The sequence below is a fragment of the Aplysia californica genome, unplaced genomic scaffold, assembly GCF_000002075.1.
Source record: "Aplysia californica isolate F4 #8 unplaced genomic scaffold, AplCal3.0 scaffold00100, whole genome shotgun sequence".
NCBI lineage: Eukaryota > Metazoa > Mollusca > Gastropoda > Aplysiida > Aplysiidae > Aplysia > Aplysia californica.
This window is the reverse complement of record NW_004797370.1, coordinates 630550-654739: the sequence shown is the minus strand read 5'-3', so window position 1 is coordinate 654739 and position 24190 is coordinate 630550. Positions and strand designations below refer to the sequence as shown.

Genomic DNA, 24190 nt, shown 5'->3' with positions numbered 1-24190 from the left:
TAATCAAAATCCACTGCTTCCCTTCCTTTCTTTGTGTGTATTTTCTGTAAGTGTTTTACGGCGCTCGCAACTGCATAAGGTCATATAAACGTGCGGGACACATTACACATTTTCAGTTGGTAGGAAATTTTGAACACAACTTGCACACGGGACCTCCGAGATTGTTCGCCCTTGTCCGAAGTAAGAAGGAGCAAGGAGTAGCCAGTAGAAAGGCTGAAGAAAGAGTCAGGAGCCCAGAGGAGGGGGAAAAGGAGGTGAGGGGGAGGGGGCAAAAAGTGGAGACGAAAGCAGACGACAGAACATTGACAGAGAGCAGGAAACTAGACAATTTTAGAGAAGAAAATTTTCCGTCGCTATCTGGATTTGAACCCGGGTCCTATTGAATGAGAGGCAAACACCTTAACATCTAGACCACGCGAGCCCCCTTCCCCTCCTAAATTTGGGAAGGTCACCGCAGTCAAATTCGCCCTTTGAAGCAGGTCATATACATTTAAATACATAGTAATAGACGTGGGTGAAATCAAATCATAATTGAACAGTGTGCGCAGTACTCGGAACTGTTTCATTGCCACATAAATACCCCTTTAGGATTATTTTCATAAGCAGTTAAAAGCACTGATTATGTACATAAAAATTAGACTGAAGAGTCCACTTAAAAAAGGTGAGGGGAAATAGCTTCTTATTACCCCATGGATGCTGTGAGTGCTTGTTTTTAAAAATGTTTTTTGGGTTTTTTCCTTGACTTTTTACCACCATATGATTAGGCCTTGGCACGAATATAATGCAACGGCTCCTGGTCACGAAAAGCGAGTTAAAGACAGGCAAATCTGAAACCAAATTATTGATCCATCAAAATTTGTAGTTTTGTCATCTCTGTTTCATTGCCTTCTGTAGTTAAATTTACTGTTTAAACACCCTGAGACTATTATTCCTACTACACGTTTAAAAGTTATAATAACATTTTTCCCAAAGTGTGAATAAATTTATATTTAATGAGACAATTTCTGGATTATTTTGGCGGGTATAATAATTATGAGTTCATCTTGGTTATACCGCCTCGAATGAGATGCTTAAAAAAATATTGTTCCAGTTGTGCCTTTCATGTCGTATGGTCTCATCTGTATCTAGATCTAGTTCTTTGTGTCACTTTGATTAACCTGTCAAACAAGTCTGCCTTCGCCCGAGATGGCAATCGACAAGTCACAGGCACATCACGAGGTGTTTGCGCAATTGTCGATAAGAGATCGCCGTATAAATACCCACCTACTTTGACATTGTCCAAGTGTTCACACTTTCTCATATATATATATAAGTAGAGTGGCCAAACAAGCGAGAAAGAAGCAAACGGTAATATCATATTGCCGAGCGGTGAACTGCTAGACACAAGACAGAGAAGATGGCGGTACGTCACGGAGTCCTCTCTCTGGTCCTGCTGGCCGTGGTCCTAGTGGTCAGGGTGGAGTCCGGCAAGAACTGGGCCCTGGTAGTGGCCGGAGCAAAGGATTACAACAACTACTTTTCTCAGGTAAATATTTCTGGGTAGTATCTACACAAAAATAAAGTATTATGTAATATGTGTAGATCTAGACAGATAGATAGATACGTAGATAGATAGATAGATAGATAGATAGATAGATAGATAGATAGATAGATAGATAGATAGATAGATAGATAGATAGATGGATAGATGATATATACATAGATACATAGATACATAGATACATAGATAGATAGATAATACTATATCCATCAAAAACGTGAACCTCATGAAATTTCAAAGCATCACAAATTATTCAATTGCTTATTATATTAAAGCATGCTTTTTTAAAAATGGCATAATTTGCCTTCAGCACGAGACGACAACCTATATCACCTTATTATTATGATTATACGTATTTGCTTTCGGCCACCACTACAGTCGTGACTAATTGATGGCGATTTTGTTATCGCTGTCTTCAGAATGTATCGGAATAAAATTAAACATAAATAAATTCCACAGAACTGATCTCCGTTGGAAACGATTGTTTTACAATGGCGTACATAAACACACAGATACAATAATGCATAAATGCATGAATAAAACAGAGTACCACAAGCATAGACAATCCACACACCATGCTGATCACTCCTGTGCAGCACCCTGTTTTTTTAAGGGGGGGGGGGGAGAAAGAGAAATGAAGAGAAAAGATAGCTATTGGAACCGTCAGGCCAGCGTGTCCTTTGTATTATTGTAATTGTCTAGAACCCAGGTGCTTTGGGGGGGGGGGGGGGGTGTTAAGGAAAATTCGGGATCTTAGGCCAAAGGGATTTTAGCCGACGCACCAAAAGTAGAATCCAAGGTAAACATGTTCAGGCCCATCGTAGGTAAAATGGTCCTTCTGTAATTTGAAAGGAGCTGGCGTGACCCGTAAGTGGGTTTTGGCGAGCAAAGAACGGTCAACTTTGATGCCCAATCACAATGGCATAAGGCATGCCATTTTCACTTATCCTATCGCGAGTGTCAAGATCTACGCTGATCTGCATTGCTCCCCAACTTTACCTGTCCAAAATGTTTAGCTTTCCATCTCTGACCAAGTTCCCACGCCTCGGTCCTAACACACCATTGTGTTGTGACGGCACCAATCAAATTTCTGTCTGTCTTGCAATAAATTTGGGAGTAGGGGCAACTGCTGTAATGATCAAGGAAGAGTTGACAGTTCGATGTTATCCAGTCTGATGCGTACTTGTTGGCTGGCTCTACCCTCCAGCATGTGATGTAAGCTCAGGTGGGAAACTCATATGCGAGTGCGGATGTTTGGGGGGGAAAAAATCCGTCGGCGAGTTCACACCTCGGTGTGATCCCGTCTGGGGTAAACATTGCACTTTTCATCGAGATTTACAACAGAGGTGGGATCACATTCACGAGAGAGGCTGAAATGTGACACAACAGGCAGGACAGTGACTGTAAATTGTCGCTGCTTGGTTGATCAGCTGCGCCCGCCCGAGTTTTTGTTCCGTAAAATTATGATCTGAAGTACAGGATCTTAGTCGAATGTAGCCTTTCAGGATCCTAGGGGTAACTTTTGAGCACTAAAAATTCTGGGGGGGGGGGGGGGGGGGGTTAAACAGGGGGATATTAAGCGGAACGGGATCGTAAGTGTTGGGATCCTAGGCCGAGACTACTGTAAGGTCTAACCTACCCTTCAGAAAAATACATTTTGAGAGTAGCTTCACCCCTTTGTGTACAACGTCATCAAAGTGGATAATTAGCCCAATATCCTTTCCTTGGTGTAACTGCCTCTTTTTTATGTGCTATTACTGTCAGATAAGATCCCGGTCTATATAACTCTACTCCATGGCATTATAATCCCTTTTCTGCGCCTTTTCCTTTCTGACTCAAATGTACCGAACTTCGCTGAGAAGTATGCACCCCATGAGTCAGGTCATAACGCGAAAAAGATGAAGGGAAAAATATGAGTCTCGCTTTCCGATCATTTGGTTCAAATTGAATCAAAATGATGGGTTCCATTCGTAGAAAACCTGAAATACGAAAGAGTCTAGGATATCATACTACAAGTTTATGGCTACTAGTCCAGTGAAATGTCCTATGTGTTAATGACTCTGTTAGCTCGTACTTTCCTTTCCAACAAATACTCAGTTGATTTTTAATCGTGTGTTTGTTCCCCCAGGCCTGCTCGTGCCACGCCTACGACACATTGCGCAACAACAGCATCCCCAAAGAAAACATCGTATACATGTCTTACGATGACGTGGCCAACGACCCTGAGAACCCCGTCAAAGGAAACATCGTCAACGTTGCTGGAGGGCCGAACCTTTACCCCGGATGTAAAGCAGACTACCGGAAGGAAGAAGTGACACCGGAAGTCTTCCTAAAAGTTCTGACTGGAGACAAGGAGGGCGTGAAAAAGCTGATTGGTCGAGACGGTAAGGTGATTGCCAGCGGTCCTGACGATCACGTGTTCGTCTATATGATTGATCACGGAGGTCCAGGGATTTTCTGCTTTCCAGGTTTTGTTCCATTGCACAACACAGACCTCAACAACGCCTTCAAGCAGATGCACAGAGAGAAAAGGTACAAGGAGATGGTGGTTTACTTGGAAGCCTGCGAATCGGGCAGTATGTTCGAGGGCATACTCCCGAAAGACATCGATATCTACGCTATCTCCAGCGCAAATGCCCACGAGTCAGGGTGGATGTGCTGTTACGATACATTCCGTCAAGTCTATGTAGGCTCTTATTTCGGCAACGGCTGGGCGTACAACACAGATACGGCAAATCTCCACAAGGAAACACTCTACCAGCAGTACGAACTGATGAAAAAAGCCTGCAACGCCTCTGGAACAGTGAGTCACCCCACGCAGTACGGAAACTTGAGCATGAACAGCGAAGTCCTCGCTCAGTACCAGGCAAAAGCGGAGGGGTACCAGCCTGGTGTCTGCGTCAGTACATTAGAAGAAGTAGATAATACTCTGAGGTCAGAGTTCTCATTCGCCGACATTGACCTCAATAACCCCGCCATTGACATGGTTCCGATCGCCACCGCGGCTCGTCGCCTCATCGAGTCACGTGATCTCAGTGGTGAGAAGCGGGAAGAGCTCAAGGCCGAATTACGTCACATGATGCTGGTCAAGGAAAAGGCCGAGTCATTGACCAAAGACCTGGTCAAGGCAGCCTTGTTCAGCCCCAGAGGTCTGACGGAGAGAGACATACTGGCCGGCAAAGAGCGAGTATTTAACTCTGAATGTTACAAGACCGCCCTCAGCCTCTTCTCTGCCCGATGTCCTGGGATCGACATGGGGAAGTACCCATTCGCCAGGAGAAATCTGCAGGCCTTTATCAACCTCTGCAATCACCAGCCCCAGACTGACGTCATGAACGCCATCTTGGAGGTCACGGAGAAATACGGAATTTGCCGAGCTCTGTAGACCCCCAGTTCCCGACCGTCTCCCCTTCTACTGTTTTCTATTTCTTTATCTGGTGTCTATTTGTTTTTGGTTGTTTAAACAAATATTTATATGTGTGGTGTTGTTGTTGTCCTTATTTTGATAACGCCTTCCTTCAATAAAAATGTTTTACTAAAATGATTCCATAACTCGCAGTTGTTTCGATTATTTCGTTTGTCATTCTTGAAATAGACAGCTCAATCAAGCTTACTTATTTTCCTGCTCTCTAGCAATGTTCTGTCGTCTGCTTTCGTCTCCTCTTTCTGCGCCCACCCCCTCACCTCCTTTAACCCCCTCCTCTGGGCTCCTGACTCTTTCTGCAGCCTTTCTACTGCTATTCCTTGGCTCCTTCTTACTGCTGTCTTTCAGCCACACTCCTGATCTTCAGGTAGGAAAGATCTACACCTAGCCTTCTCGGACAAGGGCGAAAAACCTCGGAAGGCCGGTGTGCAAGTTGCGCACGTTAAAGATCCTTTGGCTGTGTAAAATCGATAAGAGTAGGTTTCGGCCGCCACCCGGGCAAAATTCAAAATTTCCTACCAACTGAAAATACTAGGTTGTCCCGCGCGCTCATATGACCTTATGCAGTTGCGAGCGCCGTAAAACACTTACCAAAAAAAAACCCCCAAAAAAATAAAAATTATTTTTTTTTAAAGAGAGAGGGGAATAGGGAGACATAGTAGTTCCGAGTGATGAACTCCCCTTTCAACACGATAAGGTTTTTCTATTAACTGGCGACACCATCAAATTTAAAATACATCTCTGACATGATCGAGCTAAATAGTTCAAGTTTAAGAACATCTTTTTGGGGATTCGACACAGGACCACAACATCATGTAGCCCAGCATCAAACCAACTGAGATAGTGGGGGTGGTGGTAAGGTAAAGCTTTGAGAAAGGACTAAGAAAGAAATGATAATACGAGACACGACAAAATACTAGCACCACCTTTTGGAACAATCTCAACCATCAGTCCTTGGATAGGCCTGCATGCCAGTCGGACAATGTTTGCCGAAGTTATGAAAGTTTTACTACGCACACCCTTAATATACTTTTTCGAGAAAACGTCTTTTACTTTTACTGTCAACGGGATTGTTTTCCTTTTTCTTATTTTTTTTACGTTTGCACAACAAGGTGCCATTTGTAGGTTAAGTAAGCCAGACTGCAGAACGTGGCACACGTTCTTGTCATGACGCCTGCTCCTCCTTTTTTCCTTTTTTCTGCACGCACTCGTACTATTAGTTCAGCCATATGGCACATATCACAACCTGGCATCATCTTCTTGGTTATAAAAGCTTCCTCTCGTCGGGACCTAAAGAAACGACCTATTCCTGTCCCCGTCGTTTTATGCAAGAAAAAATCTGAAATTATGCAAACTGAGCCCAAAAATGTGAAATTATGCGATTCTGTTAATTTTAACAAAGAATGATAAAGGAAAATAATCAGAAATTATGCCAAAAAATGATCAAATTTGGCTAAATTATGCGGGATGCATAAAACCACGGGGACAGCTATTCCTAAACTAAACAAACAATGCTTACTGTTGTTCTGTCCTCTTCGTCGAATTCTTCGTCTTCGTCATTGCTTTCTTTCTTTGTCTGCGTCTTTTTTATCGCTGTTTTCGTCGTATTCTCCGCCCACAGTTAGACAGGATGGTTTCTGATGAGGGGGGGGGGGTGTACAGTAGAGCTTGACGCTAAGCAAAAGAGAAGTACACCGTCACAAGAAAGGCATTGTAATGGTAATGCAGTAAACAGTTAGCGATTGACACAAATTTAATATCAGAGGGCAGGAAAGAAGTAAAACTAACCACAGCCCCCAACACACAATCACACACCTTATTTTCTAAATAAAACAAAACAAAACAAGAACAAGAACAACATTTTTTAAAAAACACTCGCCGATGGCTAGACAGGACCCTTGCACAGGTACAAACACTATTATATCGCTCTCGTGTCCTAGAGGTTGAGGTGTTCGCCTCTCATTCAATAGGTCGCGGGTTCGAATCCCGTTTGCGACGGAAACATTCTTTTCTCTAACATTGTCTCCTATCACTTATTTTCATGGTCTCTTGCAATGTTCTGTCGTCTGCTTTCGTCTCCACTTTCTGCCCTTTCCCCCTCATCTCCTGTGCCCTCTCCTCTGGGCTCCTGACTCTTTCTGCAGCCTTTCTACTGCTACTCCTTGGCTCCTTCTTACTGCTGTATTTCTGCCATACCCTTGATCTTATGGAAAGAAAGATCTACACCTAGCCTTCTCGGACAAGGGCGAAAAATCTCGGAGGTCCCGTGTGCAAGTTGCACACGTTAAAGATCCCTTGGTGGTCCAAAATCGATAAGAGTAGGCATCGGCCCCCACCGAGCAACATTCAAAATTCTCTACCAACTGAAAATGTTTAATGTGTCCCTCGAGTTCATATGACCTTATGCAGTTGCGAGCGCCGTAAAACACTAATTAACAGAAGTTAACAAACAAAAAAACAAAAAACAGAACTACCTTGACGTTGACGTTAGGTGACGTCATAATATTATCGCTGACCTACGACAAAGCAGCCAGCACTCTCATCGGCATCATAATACTAAATCTAGCCTACATCCATAGCACAACTTTTGTTTTAGTTTAAGTTAGAGTTTACAGCACTTGCAACATAACAAGGTCCTGTAAGTGCCGGAGATTAGAGTTGTTACAAGAGAGTAACAAAATACAAAAAAGGAAGGAGGGGAGATAAGGACAATTAAACTCGCATATAGATGTTGGGTAGATGTTGGATCGGAAAGAAGAAGAAGCAGGTCTTTACTACTAGGCTTTAATTAAGCCTACTGTAAGGAGAATCCTCGATAACTGTCTTTGAAGTTTGCTTCTAATATTTTCCTTGGCTTATCACACCTTTAGATAGACATTAGAATATAAGCATTTGTATCAATGCTTACAATAGCCACAGAACAAGTTATGATCGGCTGGACAGCCAGTTTGTCTGATTTCGTGAGGAAAAGGCCATCAATGAAGTTCAGTGTGTAGGGATCTTTTTCAGAAGAAAGTTCTAGAACACCCCGAGCTCAGATATTGTAGCAGACACCTTCAATGTCATGTTTTGATTTCAAGCCTCTTGATACAAAAAAGGATCGGTGTGTCGACAAATGCACCCCATTCCCCTCCCTCCCCGAACAAAAATCCACTGCTCTATAGGCGCAATATTGACTCTAGATGAATTGTAAATCTACCTTCGATACGTCAAAACGTGTCGCAATTGTCTTCCCTTGTAATCTTTTTAAACTGTTGATATCACACAGGATACAAACACCATTATCAAGTCAAGCGACACATTGAACGACAAGAGTGTATCAAGGTTGTTCTTTCGAGTAACGAGACTAAGCCCATCAACACAAAAACTGATTGTCATACATCAGGTGCATGAAAGAGTGTGGTACGTTGACAGAAACAAACGAAGGACAAACAAGACGATGGATCTACAAGTGGCCTCCTTCAGTCACCCGCGCAAAATGTTCGATGGTTATGGAAAATTTGATACTATAGGCTATATAACTGTTAACAAGGCTTATCGCCAAAATGATTAGTGAACATTTGCAGAGTGTTTGTGGGTAATCTATCATGTTTATAGGCCTATAACACATTTTGTCGTTAAGTCAGTAAGAGAATTTGATATAGAAACACTGTCTTTGTTGAACCACATTCTTTTAGCCCCCCCAAACCTTCTGTGAACGAGAGTATGGCACAATTCATCCTCATTGTAGACGCCACACACTTGACATTCTTACTGGCAGCTCAAATCCTGCGCCTTAGCCTATAGGCCTATGTAACTTTTTAAAACACGGTTTTTGTGAGTGCGCGCGCGGTGTGTGTATGTGTGTTTCAAACAAAAAGACTGCGGTCTCTATCAACACGGCAATTTGAAAAAAAAAAACAGGAAAAGTGCAATGTGGGTAATAGATGCCAAAATATGATCACTACATTTTCAAATACCAAAAAGCACCAATTACAAGCTTGAGCCATTGGGATGTCTGAAAAGTACAGTACGGTATAAATAAACATGAACAACCTTGTTGACTACATTATCTATTTCGGTGTGCAGCCTTTCTAAACAGTGTTCGCTTGAATAAACAGAAACTCATCGACAAATTTCGATCGTCTAGCACAGTGAAAGAGTAATGCAAACAGAAACAGCATTGGGAAAGGAAAAAAATTAAGTCGGACCTGCCTATGCACCCTTCAACCTTCCGTACTAATGAGACATAGTCAGACTCTAGACACTTCTTGAACATAATTTGAACAATACCGGTATTTGGTTCTGGGCCAACAGTTTTGTTGGCAGTGCTTTAAAATTTCACTTCAGTTAGATGTCTCCGATTGGGTGCTAATTGCGCCCAACAGCAGCGAACATTTTCTTGTCTTGTAGTTTCTTCAGCAGGTTGTCACTTGCTGAAAAAGTTCATGCTGTTTTGCCCTCTCCCCCAAACCCCACAAAGCCAGAGAGAATTGCTAGAAACTAAAAACTGCCTTAGAAAAATACACTGGGGAAAAGATAAGGATTGGTATGTTTTTAGTAAGGAGATGTGCATCGACACAATAACAGCCATTTAGTGCAAAGAAAAGGCGAGAAAGACAACAGAAAAAGCAGAAGGCAAAGAAAGAAGTATGACCCACCATAAAAAGCAATTGAAGAGGAAGGGAGGAAACGATACTGTATCCATTCATCGTTGCTAAAATTCCCCCTTTGGCAATCTCAAGAGGCAAACTATTCATTGATAATTATAATTATTAATTATTCGTATCAAACTTATATCATAACCTCATAAATTGGGGTTTATCCTTACTCCTGAAGAGGGGATGATCCCAATTATACTGATTATTGTACCCAGTTTTAGCGTTACCAATGACTGAACAAAACATAAGTGTACCGTATTTGACAATATTCATTGTAATTCGAGTGTCTCTATAATATTAAGTACTGTAGGCTAATCATGCATTGTACGAAGAATGTTGAATGTTAAAATGCAGTTTTGCACTGCTATGAACTGCTATGTCAAATGGACCAAAATGGCATTGAAATTGAAAGACAACCTTTAGTGCAGTGCAATTTCGAAGCCGTTTTTCTTCAAAGAACGTTTTTTTAATTTGTTGTTTGATTCGAGGGTCGCAATACCCCACATCATCTAGATTTCTAGATCTAGACTCTACGTTTTCTTGAAATTCCCCGAACACGTTTAACATTTTGGCAAGTCAGGACCACCCACCAGGCCACGGACTTTCGTGGTTATAAACCGGCGTAAGCCAAAAAAACACACTCCGGCAGTGGCAGTACTACTCTTCTTCACATTGTTAGATTATCTACTCAAAGAGTTTTGCAGTGCTCTCTCCTCTTTTAGTAATGGTAATTATTGTATCATGAATAGATTTATCTTTTAGTATTGTTACGTAATATCCTACAGGGTTGAGCTCTGTGCTCCGACAATTTGAGTCCAGGTGTAACTGGGACACCCAGCATTACCAGTCTACCTCGTTGGACATCAAGGTCAGAGTCAGCCAGCCGCATTGAATTGAATTATAATTAGGCCCCCGGGTGAGAATAACCCATGTCTCGCTATTCTCACCTCCCCCACCCCGGTGAGAATAGCTCCCACCCCAGTGTGCGAATGAGACGAGGACTCCCCCCTGACCTCTTGCAGGCCGATAAAATCCCTTAGGCCCTTGGTGGCTTACCGCTTGTATGTGGTTGGTAACGAATATTAATAATGTAAAAACATTTTTCGCCTCTCCTGTTAAAAAAAAAAGGCTCACTACCGACACTGAGCGGGATGTGGGACCGGCTGCCGGCCGGACCATTAGTTGTTTACACACTTAACGATGGCTGGCTTCTCTTCACACATTATGGAACAGAGAACGTGTACAAACGTAATGAGACTATGCTCGTGCATGACGGTTGAAGGGTTGTAAATTATTCAGATCAAATGGACGAAGGCGTTGTTCTTCACTTTCATTTTTATCTTTTATTCTTTCTTTTTCTTTTTCTTGCCTCTTCTGTCCCCTTCTTCTTGAGCCAGAGAGCCAAATGAAATTCTACGGGCCTGATGCGATCCAAAAGAGCGAAATTTCTGGGATTTGGCTCCAATTTGACAACCCTGACTGTGACTAGATCTAGAGATAAAAATGTGTCTATTCGGACACCAACAGGATCCTGTGAGCATCAGCCCGGGTAACTTCAGCCCTGGTCCCTCTTGGGTCATTTCCGGTCAAACAAGGGAGGGGTTGAGAATAGCCTTTATAGCGAGCCATAAGTTATTCTCACACGGGGTGAGAATGTACCACTTCCTTATTATTAGGCCTATAATTTATTGCCAACCCTCTAATCTGAGTGGATTACTGTTTAGTAGTTTTTCATTTTTGGACCTAGATTATATCTCCAGATTTAAAGAATTTAGAATTAGATCCTAGATCATAGAAATGAAAGAACCACAGTGCGTTTTATCCGGAGTCTAGCCATAGCTGATATGATAGCCTATTCTTCTCTTTCATTTGTTTTAGGAAGAAGCTAGTTGTACATTAATGACAGCTAGGCTAGCCGTACGTAGACTAAGGATGGATAAACTGGCAGGCTAGTTGTACTTAATGATGGCTAGATGGCGAGAATGGCAGTACTCAAGGACCGCTAGACTCGCAGGCTAGTCATACTTAATGATGGTTAGACTGACAAAAGGCGAAAAATACTGATTTGTAAAAATACAATTTTAGTTTGTAATACCTAACGTATTTGTATTTGAGACGAAAGTAAAAGTTGCCTTACTGACATGCATGTATTTTTAAACCTGACTGAATTGAGACGTATAAAAACTGTGTCAGTCTCAGCTTTCAACTGTTTTATTGCATTTTGTAACTGTTCAAATGATGAGAATACTTCGTTGATAACGATAGCCAATAAAGTAGACCTATGCCAAATCTAGATTGAAATGAAAATTCAAGCTTGGCTTTGCACCCACCGTGACCTTTGATACTATCGAGGCCAAAACAGGTTTCAGTCAATAGGGCCTAAGTATGGCTAGCCTGGAAATTTAACCGTACTTAAGTACGTGTAGGCGCCTCTGCAGTCTCTTTGTATATTTTATCTACAAAAAGAATCTGCACTTTGGGCTTCAAGAGAAGTTTCACTCAGTCCAATATGTCTATTTAGTGTGGTAGTACTTATCTTAAACAGATGACATCCATTTTATTTTACATGAGGACACGTTCAAAATTACACCTCATTGCCATTGCCTTATTTTTTATGAGTTTTCTCTGATATTGAGCAAGGTCAATTTCTTCTGCAGATCTTACCAATTCATTGTTTTTTTAATTGCATGTCATGCATTTTGGTGTTTCCCAGATAGGCAAATGTCACCTGCAAAATCTAAATGTGTCATGATGTGGTGGAATCAGGCACTTGTCAATTTTTTAGCATATCAAGTTATTAATAATACTCTTGAAGCCTGTTCTTTCAGCTTGCTTTTGATGAAAAAAATTACCCATTTATCTTGAATAGAAGTAGAGATATTTGAGACTGAAGGAGGTGGGAATCGCCTTGTATCAGAGATAAAATCAGCGAGAAAATGGCCACTAAAGTTTTGTGACTTTCAAAGCTGGAGAGTGCTTGGAAACAGCAAATGTACTTTTTTGTGCCCTTAATCAATGTTTTTCTTTAAAATCCACTCAGAAATGTGTTTTTACTTAGACATAAAAAGTGTTGAGCTTAACAGCAAAAATTAGTGAAAAATTGCCCAAAGAGCGGAAAAATGCAGACTTCTTCAATTTAATTACTTTGATAGTGCCTGTCACTGAGTTGCTCATTTGCTATTTAATTTAACAAGTTATAACTTATTATGTATAATCGTTCATGAATGCATGAGCAACAATGGTTTTGTAATACAATTTATACTAAGAATCAAAGTTTTATCATTCTTCTTTCTGCTTTTTCTGTCGTAGTTTAAACAATTTTTGCCCTGTCTTAATTTATTTCTGCTTTATTTTTTCAGCGCTTTGGTATCAATCAGAGCTTCAAAAAATGTCCTTTAAAATCTGCCATTTCTGTGGAAAAATGAGATTGACCTCTAGGGTTTCTCAATGGACAACTCCAACGCGGCATCACAGTGGCTGGTCCAGATGGATTTCATCTAAAGTAGAGATCATATCACCCCTCAGCACAGAACCTTCTGTCTTCTACCCCTCACTATCATTCTGGCTGACTGGTCGTAGCAGTGTCAGAGGCATTTACTCTTTATCGACGAAATGGAACCAGCCGACTGGCTACGACACTGGGATAAAAGTCTATCATCCTGTTGTGAAAGATAAAGTGCCTCTCATTTTGGGACAAGAGAAACTGGCTCAATGGTAATCTGCTGTTATGCTTTAAAAAAATGTTTACTTTAGGCAAGCTCAGGTTTTTTTAATTTTTAGTAATTTATTGATTGATTGTTTTATGACTGCTTCAACACTATTTCTATCATACTGGAAGAGACAGGTTGCTTTGACCTTGCCTGTCTGGGCCAAACTAGGTGAGAGTGGAGTATATTATCCCAGCAGACAGAGATATTCTGTTAAACATTTTCCCCAATGAGGAAATGGAACTCTCATCTTCTGCATGTGGTGGTGTAGAGTATTTACGTTGCATCATAGACACTGATACTCAGACTGAAAAAATATTAGTCCTAATACTGTGGTCTTAATTGGATTTTGAACAATAAATGTTCTGATATAGTCAAGATTGAGGTTGATATTAGACTGTCATTTTTATTAACTTTTCATGCTAAATACTAAGTTGATTGCACTGCATACATTTTTCTATATAAGGTCAAGGAGATTTGCCTGTTATGTGTAGCAAGGCTCAAAAGTCATCAGCTTAAATTATGTTGTTTGATGGTTTGCACACTTAAAGTTTTATTTTGTATAACTGGATTACGTTCGTAGCTTTTTTTGCTTTAACTGTACAGGTATGCTTGTGGGCCCACTGTGTATGACAGTGCACACATTGGACATGCAAGTTCTTACATCCGTCAAGATATCATCAGGCGAATAATGGGCAGTGTCTTTGACATTGATACCACGCTGGTCTTGGGGATCACTGATGTGGACGACAAGATTATTAATCGGTCTATTGAGGTAGCTGTTACTTTTTTCGCTTTTATGTTTTTTGCCAGAGAACTTCTTAAATTAAAGCTTAAAAATGTTTGCATACACTAACACTCAGGGTTAACTTGGGAGGCTTGTTATGGTAAACACTTTGTTCTGTTTTATGTCTATCCATGTGTAGAAAAGCTTAGCTCAGGGCTACCTGTTATCTTACTATAACTAAACATGTCTCGTAAATGCCTGGAACATCTGGATTCTACTATAGTGGGCGTTTTTCTCTTGGGAAAATTTCCCATCTTTGTTTTTGACAAAATTAGTTTCATTGTAATAATTTTTTAAGTCATATAGTACTAAATAGTTTTATTTAAATTGTTTACAGGGAGGTTGACTCAGATTAAAATACACGATTCTCATGTTTATTAAGTAGAGTAATACTAACTCAATGTTCACCAATTTATTTTTTATTTTCTTATTTCTCAGACTGGGCAAGACATAAATCAGATGTCCAGGTTCTACGAGGCAGAGTTTTTCTCTGACATGGCCAACCTGAATGTGTCCCCTCCTAGCGTGGTCACTCGAGTCACTGACCACATTCCTGTCATCATAGACTTCATCAACGGCATCCAACAGCGGGGACTTGCTTACAAAGCACAGGATGGTATGATGATCTTTCTGAGTTAGAGTAAAGAGAAGCAGATCAACGCAATAATGGTTATGTACTGCAGGAAAAAATAAGACGAGCGGAAACAATGAAGGAAAAAAACAAAAGTACGACTTGAAAGTGTCGCCATCCATCCACCAATAATACTCCTGAAGGCAGTGAAATTTTTTGTTGTGTTAAGACAAAAGAACAAACATTATGAAGTAGTCTTAATCACACTTGACGCATGGATAGTTTTTGATTAGACTAACAATTAAGCTTTCGTTTTTTCAAACTTAAACTGCAATATTGAAATGATGGATCTTTGAATGCTTGAAAGGTAAAGAGAATGCTGTGGAAATGGGGTTAGGAAAATTGCAAATTATCTTTATGCTTTTGTGTACAGTTTCAAGGAGACTGCAACATTAATGTTACTTCCGTTCCACAATATCATAAAGGAGCATTAATTTTCCAGATTTGTCAGTTTTGTATTCTTGACAGTGGCTGCTGCAGCTTGCCAAATTTTTTCTCCTGTTTTGTCACTTGCTGTCAAAAACACTGATTACCTGTATTACCTGTCCTGGGCAACAGCGTCGTTGCACACCGGATAGGTCCATAAGTGCTCAGTTCCTCCCAACACCAAAGCCTGCTAGGTATCCATACTGATTGTTCTGATGGCTGTCTGATTATGGCGACGTCTTTCTTTTCCAGATAAACGTTCCTTTCTTCCTTGTCCCCTCTCTATACCCATTTCCCGCATCCTAATGATTGCGTGGTGTTCTGCTGTCTCCCTGTCTTCTTCATCCCGCAACTTTTTCTCCTGGGTCTTCAACACTTCTTTCCTTTGTCAAATTTCACCTCACCATCAACCTCGACACTGCCTCCTCATTGATGCTCTAAGTGATGAGTGTTGTATTGGGCTCATCCATTCACTCCGAAGAAGCCCTTTCAATCAGTCTAATACCCATTGCACACCACCAATTGAATTCAGTCGAATTGAGTCGTGACCCGACAGATTTCCTTCATGGAGGGGGAAAGCTACCATTTTGGCATGACTGACTCATCTTGGGACCTTGAGAAATAAACAGTTGATTTTGAAGGTTGTAATTTGGCCAAAAAGTTAGCTTTTGACCCTCCATGGATTGAGAAAAAATCGGCCCTACTCAATTAAATGAATTCAGTTGGAAGTGTGCACTTGGTATTAAATTCCTTTTGCCCCCGACAAAGGCATTTTTTCTTAAAGTAAAGGGTAAGCTGTACACTGCAATAAAAGTCATGGATTTTTCTTCTTAATGTGTAGAAATTCCTAGATTTCTTTGAACACTTGCTGTGTTTCTCTCCGTATAGGCAGTGTCTACTTTGATGTGAAGGAGTACGGGAGGTACGGAGTGTTTGTCAGTCATCCAGACAAGGACAAAGGTTAGACAAGTGATGACACTATTTATAGTGTGACTGTTTTCTGAAATTTTGTTTTGTTTTGACTGTTTAAAAAAAAGCTTGTCAATTTGATTAACAAAATTTATGGTTTTAATTTGCTCACCTTTCTGATAACTATTTAATTCTTAGAGCGTTCGCATTAATGTATGTCTCATGTTTTGACAAGATTTTTCTGTGAGGCACAAGTGAACACATATTATGTTTAGCAGTTTTCATAGACACCTTCTGTATTTTACCTGGACTTTGAATTACTTTAGACTTTGACTTGGTATACATTCTTAACCACTTCTCATTTAACTATTGACCTTTGGTATGATCTGATCTAGTCGATGCTGAATATAATGCACTCACGCTTTCCCAGGATTCCACATTCTTCACTTTTTCTAAAGTCGATATTTAGCTGCCCACGTGCCTTTAAGCACAACAACCTAGGGCTTAGGGTTTAGACTATTATGTATTGCTGTCAACCACCATTACAATTGCGAATAATTGAGGACAGTCTTGCTGTGTTGTCACAACATTTTTGGAATCTACTGAATAAACATTAAGATTTTTAAAAATTCCGCCATATTGATCCCCTTGAGAAATGTGTCTCGACGCGGTGGAATTAGGCTCTCGTCGATTTTAGGACATGTGGAGTTATTGGAAGTATCCTAAAGCGTGTTCATTTGTTTTGCCTTGGATGAAAAAAATGCTCATCTATCAGGAATACAAGTCGAGATATTTGTGAATGAAGGGGGGGGGGGTCACCTGTTTTCAGAGATAAGTTTTCTGAGATAAAATTAGTGAGAGAATAACGGCCAAAGATGAGGTATTTCCTTAGCTTGAGAGTCTGTGGAAACTGAAAATTTACTTTTTTTGTGCCATTTATCAACATTTTTATGTAAAATCCAGACAGAAACATGTTCTGTAATGGGCATAAACGGTGTTGATCCAACCAAAAAACAAGAATTCGATAAAAATTCACAAGCCTACGAAAAAAAATGGCAGTTTTTTCACTTTGATTATTTTGACTATTGCCTGATTTCACCACGCTGCCTCACAAATATGTTTTACAATTGCAAATACAAACACACAAATACTTTAATGCATAAATGCACGAATGATACTCAATATCACAAGCATAGACAATCCACACTCCATCTCTAGTCGCTACTGTGAAGCACCTGTTATTGACCTATGGTTATTGTGCCTTGCTCAAGGACACACCCCAATGACCACCCACCAGAATGCAGTGGTACAGCTCCTTTCTTGATGTTACTGTGAGCCTAAGTTCATTAACCACTCATAACCACTGGGCCTCCCCACCCTCCCCTTCTCTCCCCCTTTGCCTCACCTCCAAAAAAACCAACAAACCTACTACTGCTTTGAGGGTTCCTGTGTGCTTTTATCCTTGCAGTTTTTAATCTATACCGAACAGCGAACGCTCACAGTTCTGAAAAGTGAAATTGTAAAGCAATGGCTCAATTGTAGAGTATCTTATAACAATAACATTGCAATCAAAATTTTTGATTTGATGAATTGCTAAGCTTAAAATCATGTTGCAGCTCTGTCATGCTCCTAGGATTATTGAAAGCTACTTTTATTTTTATTTTGAGATCTGAAGATTGTATGTTTCTTCTGAAAAAGTGACACAAAGATCGACCTCACCGGAATTATATATAGAGAGGACACATCCTCAAAGGAGGCAGATAACCAGGGCAGGGATACCAGTCAAAGAACAGGTGTTGAGATTAAGTTCAGGTGTTTTACTTGTTAAATTACTTTGGCCTCAAAATAAAAAGATGATAAAATAGTTGTATTTGAAACCACAAAAGCAACAAATAAATATACACTTAATGTTTCATTCGGTGTATTTATAATTATGTTTGTGTCTCTTCTTAGGCTTCAAATATAGTAGTGTACTCAAAATAAATGAGCCGAAGAGAACACACTCAACAGCTACTAGATTAACAACAATAACAACTGGAAGTAAGAGTCAAATAAAAAGTTGAATATAATGTCCCTCTATATGATTCTTTTTAGACGAGAGCTCTCACAAGAGAAGCAGTCAAGACTTTGCTCTGTGGAAGGCTTGTAAGCCCGGAGAACCCCACTGGGAGTCGCCCTGGGGCAGAGGCAGGCCTGGTTGGCATATAGAGTGCTCGGCCATGGCAAGGTATGTTTGGAGTTTGATCGATTACAATCGGAATTATCCACCTGTCCTATACAATTACCTGTACAAACGACCACTTCCAATTGCATTTTTTTCAATGTGTATTGTAATGACACGTATTGTCCAAGATGTCCATCTGTCTAAGACAACCACTTTTCTCCGCGACAATGGGCAGGTACCTTGCACAATTTAAACTGTATAATATATATATGAAAATATAAAATATAGGTAATATTTAAGTTCATAAATTATAAATGAAAAATATATATATATATATATAAACAGTCACCATCTAATATATATATTGAACTAGGGATGTTGCTTTTTGTGCAAGGACACACCCCAGTGACTATTTTACACAGGGTTTTGTTTCTCGGATGCTGCTTGAATTTGCATTTTTTAAACAAGTTCACGAATTAAAGTCGTTCACTAAATGTAAAAAGGGTCTGTCTGCTTTGGACTTTATAATACATTATGTCACTGGGAGACTCAAATTTCAGATTTAAAACGTTTGCGAAAAACTAAGTGGATGAAACAGGAGAGAAAAAAAGAGCAGGGGAAAAAGCCCAGTGTGCAGTACCCACCTCAACACTGTGTCACTGAGGTACGCTTGATATTATTATGAGCCCGAGTTCACAAAACACTCATAGCTAGCCACTGCCCCCCCCCCCCCCCCCCCCCCCCAAAAAAAAAATCCTTTGTGGATTCTAGTTTGTTTTAGTTCGTGCAGTTTTGTTGAACTACGGAGCCCCGCAGTTTTGGTGAACCACGGGTTCGTGCAGTTTTGTTGAACTACGGGCACTCAGGTTATTTAAAAGTGGAACCAGATAGTAATGACTCAACTCTTGAATAATTAAAAAGATACAGATCAATTGAAAACCACAATTTTATAAATTCCCATTTTAAAAAATCATGAAAATTTGGCTTTTTCGTCTTCTTAGTATTGAATAATACTATCATTTATATTTTGAAGTCTTAAGAATGTGTGGTTTCTTCTAGAAAGTAAAGCAAAGATCATCCCCACTACAATAATGTATAAGAGCACATGGTTGTTACTGTCTTGTAAAGTGCACACACTGACCTGCATGTCTTGTCTTTCTCCCGGAGGCAGCGGGATATTCGGCTGTAACTTCGACCTGCACTCTGGAGGAGAGGACCTCATCTTCCCCCACCACGAGAACGAGCTGGCTCAGTCCTGTGCCTTCCACGGCAACCAACAGTGGGTGAACTACTGGCTGCACACAGGTTTGTGTGGCTGAAAATTTGGCTTCTGTTTGTGAGTTTTTAATATTCCGGGTCTTGTTGGTCGATTTGATCGGTTACAATCCACCACTATGAGAGTCAACGGAAAGCCAAAAATTGGCGGGGGGGGGGGAGGGTTAGTTTTACAGAGTTTTGTCCGTCCATCAAACCTTTACCTTAAGAAAATGTATGGTTGGAGTCTCTTTGCTATGACTGATGCTCGCTTATTATAAATTGTTTCTTTTTCAGTCTTCTGTTTAAGCCCCAAAAGGCCCTTTGTTGTAACCTTTTGAAAGTTGCCTCCATATATTCTTTGATGATTTACGATGTGAATATTTTTTGTCAATTAATTTTATACAGGTCATCTCTTCGTATCTGGTCAAAATGAGAAAATGTCAAAATCATTGAAAAATGTGATCACGTTGTCGGAGCTGCTGGAAGAGTATACGCCCAACCAGTTCCGCATGCTTTGCTTACTCAGCAACTACAGGAAAAGTAAGCTTCTTCTTCCTATTAAAAAAAATAAAAAAATAAAAACCAGTCTAGCATGCACATAGCAAAATCGGCAGGACACGTAGATCTTTTTATTATGTACTAATTTCACAATGTATGTGCTTTAACTACAAACAAATACATGTATAAGAAAAAATTTGGGACCTGAAAACCTGTTCGCTATCTGCGTGTTAAGCTATGTGCATGTTTGCTATGTGCATGCTAGACTTTATGCCTAATAAGTCATTTTCAATTGAATTTTCTATGTGACATTGTTTTGTAAACTTCCGATGCTGTGTGTTAAAAAAAATTGATTGGACATCCGTCCCTTTTACAGTTGTAATGTTGATAATAGTGAAATATTGCTGTTACATACTGCTTATTCGTTCTTAAAACAGAGTTTATGCCCTTCATCATTTATTAAATTGACAGACCTTTTAACACCTACAGGTACACTCCCAACCCACTGAATAGCACTCAGGACAAGCTGCAATTTTATAGGCGCTCATGCTGCGTCATATTGATACGGTCTTTCACTGTCTCAGACCAGCACATATTATTCCCACATGGGTGATGTGGTGAAAAATTTTGTGGACAGAGTCATACGAAGAATTTATCCAATGACCCTGATAATACTGATATGGACTGTCTTGACCTTTATTTGCCTATGACCCTATGGATGAAAGTGCAGTAGCTTAATCAGCGGGCTGCTGAACCCGCAATAAAGTCGAAAGTACCTGTAGCTCTTTGGCAACTTAAATAGCTTGACATCTTGATCATTCTTCTGAACCCCCCCCCCCCCCCCCTCCCCCCCAACAGATGTAAATTAAAGGGTTTTTTGTTTTGTTTCTTAATATGAAGTGTTTTTACATTTAATTGCATTGACTGAAGGGTTTTTATTAAAATTTCTATGAATAGGGGTTTGAATGTCAAGTTTTTTGTGGTTTAGGGTAAGATCTTCTGTAGATAGGCCTACTATTTTCTATTTCAGAAATTGAATTCGGCGAAGAACGTATGAAAAAAGCCATGTCTACCATGAATGCTTTTAACAGTTTGATCAAGCGCTGTGATTCCTATGTGAAAGGGCAGATTGACTGTGGCGATATTCCTGAGGCTGAGCTCTTTGAAAAGTGAGTAATTCAACAAGATGTTTTGTAGAGCAGTATGCTTGATAAATCCGCTAATGTTAAGACAACTGCATCCTTATGTTAACATGAATGTATCCTTATGTTTTAATGGATGTCAAGATGATTTTAGAAGCAAATAGGTGTTAAAAGTTGTTAATGGATGCTAACAGACCTTGTTGCGAGATGTTAAGATGTTAATTGTACATATGTGAGTTCGATTCCTGTGTGGGAAAGTTAGTATATTCACTCAAATGTTATCACCTGTTTTCAAGAATGTCGTGTCTCCTTCTACTCGGGTTGACCCTGACATGCAGGGTTGCAGTTGATCACCCACTAAATAATCTTATTTGTTTTAATAGGGGCGTAGAACATGTATTGTCATCTTTACAATAGGTACCACAAACGGTGTGCCGATCGCGGCAAGTAGCGTTCTTCCCGAGGAGGAAAACTGTCGTAGTGATCCACTTCACAAACGTAGCTTTTCACTCATGATTGCTTGATTTTAATGAAATAAAAACCAGTTAGAAGAGCTTGTTTTGTTCTAATATATGTGTTGTTCATAGATAGAATGGATGTGTGGAAGTATGTTTAATAAAGCTCTAAAATTTGGGAAAATGACGCATTTTGCGTCCGACCGGCGCTCGCATCGAAACCTAGCCACAGCCACTCTTTTTCTTTCACAAACTGCTCGGTCGCGATAGTGCGTACAGAAATAACTGCTGCACTGTTAGAAAGGTCAAAAGCTGACCTTTACCCCCATACTAGGCAGGCCAGGATTTTTTTGACAAAATAGGTAAAATTTGAAGTTGAAAGACAATGTTGTGAGAAGTTTTGATAAAATCTCAGTATTCTGAACATTTTTTTAGATATGCTTTACACGTAAAGCTAGTTCACAATATATTTGTTTTATTCAAGCAAGTACTGTTTAACAATTTGTTATCATGGTACCGCTATTTGACTTCAAACTGTGGATGCCTGTGTCGGGGAAACTCGCTTTCTGTTACAATGGCTGAAGAGGCAGCTGTCGAGGCACTCGATACACCGACCGGCAAGCGGGCGGATTACGATGGGAATACGCATAACAACAACTAATCTGCCAACCAACCGTGTGATTTTTTCAATCTCATTGATAAGTAATTTAATGTTTTAGTTGTTTAAGATAGATCATGCTTCAGCTTTTTCCGAGAAAAAAATTGTATTAGTACTTAAGCTACTGGTCATTTCACGGGAGTCAATACACACTGACGGAACAGCCAAATGATCTAGATCTCTATCCATGGGAACAGGAAGTAGTAATGTTGCTTCCGGTTTCGCACATTTTCAACTTTATTATTTTTTTTAATCTTAGTTTTTTTAACCTCAATGCAACTACTTTTCAGAACAAGTTGACCAAAGGTGTTTATATTCATAAAAATATGAACCATAAATGTATTATGTATGGCTTGGGCCTAGATCTGATCCTATAATCTCGTTCTGTCAAAATTCTTAGGCTATAACTACGGCATTGCAGACTACTTCTTTATTTTTAAATTATACGTGTTCACTCTCTGTTGCGTTACCGTTAAGCGTCTAGGGGTTCTGTTACAATAATCATGAATGATGACAGTTTTACTTTGTCCTCCCCAACCTAGAAAATATGTTAAAATAAATTTAATACGGAACTTAGATCTAGATCTAGATCTAGACCTTGAGATTTTTACTTTCACTCTGGCTCTTAGATCTCTCTACATTACGTTGCTTGCTTTTGAGGGTCAGGCTGTCATATTTTTAGGTGCAGAACACTAAAACCATTGCAAATCATTGTAACAAAATTTTTAAAAATCAAGTTAAAGGGGATATTGCATGCAGCACTTCAGGTAGATTCTATACCTTGAAAGCTTTTTTTTAAAAGATAGATTGTCTTCCAACGGTAACAACTGGAAATACTCTCAACTGCATTGTTAAATTCAAAAGATGATCAAATAAAACATCAAGATGTATTATTGGGGCAGATAACTAACTCAGACTCACTCCCAAATTGGTCAGCTGACACAAATTGATATCAGCTGCCTGTTCTAATGTGGACTCTGCATCATCAGTAGAAATCTCCTTATACTTTATAGTGTCCTTAATATCAAAAGTGCTTCACAGTTAAATGCACTGTAATTTTTTTCTTATTACACAGAACTTATAATGAGCTTTCCAGTGGTATAGTGGTATAGATCTATTCACCTCTCTCTGACTTTTTAGGTTGATTCTGTTTTTGCATCTTTGCAAATTCAGCTGATGTTTAGCGGAACGTCATATATATATATATTTAGAATTATTACTTTATGTTACTTTTTTTGTAACTGTCATTAAGTACTCAAACTAGCTGCTACTACTTTTGTCACATAGAGCTTGCGCACACGTCACGATTTTTACAAGTGCAACCAATATTTGAAACATCATATCTCATGTGTTTGTTGATGGATTTTGATAATTCTTTTTTCATAGTTCTTGTTTCACTGAGCACTATATGGAAAGTATAGTCTTGTTATGGTATTCTTTAAAAAAAATGTTCACTTGTGGTACCTATTTACAATCAATCATTAGGTGTTTGGCGGGGCGGGTGCTCTTGTGTGGTTTGGTCCTTCCTACCAATAAAAAATTTATCGTCTTAATCTCTCCTCATTCTTTTTTGTGTTTGTTACTCTCTTGTTAGACCTTTAATTTTAGTCACTTATATGACCTTATTGGGTTACAAGTGCTGTAAAACTCTTACTTAAACAAAAGGAATTGAGTATTCCACCCGTGGTGGGAATAATTCTTTTTGTTATTCTCACCCTGGTCGGGACACTTCTCATCTTTCCTGTCTCTAGATTTAGATATCTAGATTCTGTATAAGATGTAATACAGGCTGAAGGCCGACCTCTAAACCTGGGGTGAGAATTAAACATACACTGGCAGATCTAAGTAAATATCTAGATCTAGTACGCCTCTACAATGTTTATGCGGGTTCTGGAAATATTGAGTACTTTCAAACGAGAGCACTAATGCTAAGGGGAGGAAATGTCACTTTT

General features: G+C 39.7%; 2 protein-coding genes and 1 long non-coding RNA gene across 6 annotated transcripts in view; 2 read left to right on the top strand and 1 right to left on the bottom strand.

Annotated features, from left to right (window-relative positions):
• LOC118477452 overlaps positions 1–22428 on the bottom strand; it is a 23848-nt gene extending 1420 nt beyond the window's left edge. The window contains exons 1-4 of the long non-coding RNA XR_004858384.1: positions 22355–22428; positions 19370–19620; positions 14603–14728; positions 6484–6601 (exon numbers count right to left, since the gene is read on the bottom strand). This is a non-coding gene — a long non-coding RNA (uncharacterized LOC118477452). The remainder of the gene's footprint in view (positions 1–6483; positions 6602–14602; positions 14729–19369; positions 19621–22354) is intronic.
• Positions 1253–5084, top strand: LOC101860968 (legumain). Its single transcript, XM_005095293.2, has 2 exons — positions 1253–1525; positions 3669–5084. Exons 1-2 carry the CDS (start codon positions 1397–1399, stop codon positions 4923–4925), a joined length of 1386 nt encoding a protein of 461 aa, XP_005095350.1. The 5' UTR covers positions 1253–1396; the 3' UTR covers positions 4926–5084.
• Positions 9980–24190, top strand: part of LOC101860398 (probable cysteine--tRNA ligase, mitochondrial) — a 28636-nt gene continuing 14425 nt past the window's right edge. The window contains exons 1-10 of one of the 4 annotated variants that reach the window (XM_005095292.3): positions 9980–10226; positions 10390–10472; positions 12964–13318; positions 13918–14086; positions 14537–14714; positions 16044–16115; positions 18159–18291; positions 19400–19533; positions 19891–20025; positions 21014–21152. In XM_005095292.3, coding sequence (XP_005095349.1) covers positions 12993–13318; positions 13918–14086; positions 14537–14714; positions 16044–16115; positions 18159–18291; positions 19400–19533; positions 19891–20025; positions 21014–21152 — 1286 coding nt within the window. In that variant the 5' untranslated portion in view covers positions 9980–10226; positions 10390–10472; positions 12964–12992. Of the gene's footprint in view, positions 10473–12963; positions 13319–13917; positions 14087–14536; positions 14715–16043; positions 16116–18158; positions 18292–19399; positions 19534–19890; positions 20026–21013; positions 21153–24190 lie in introns of all 4 variants that reach the window. The other 3 variants (XM_013080800.2, XM_005095291.3, XM_035968959.1) reach the window with 3 other exon arrangements.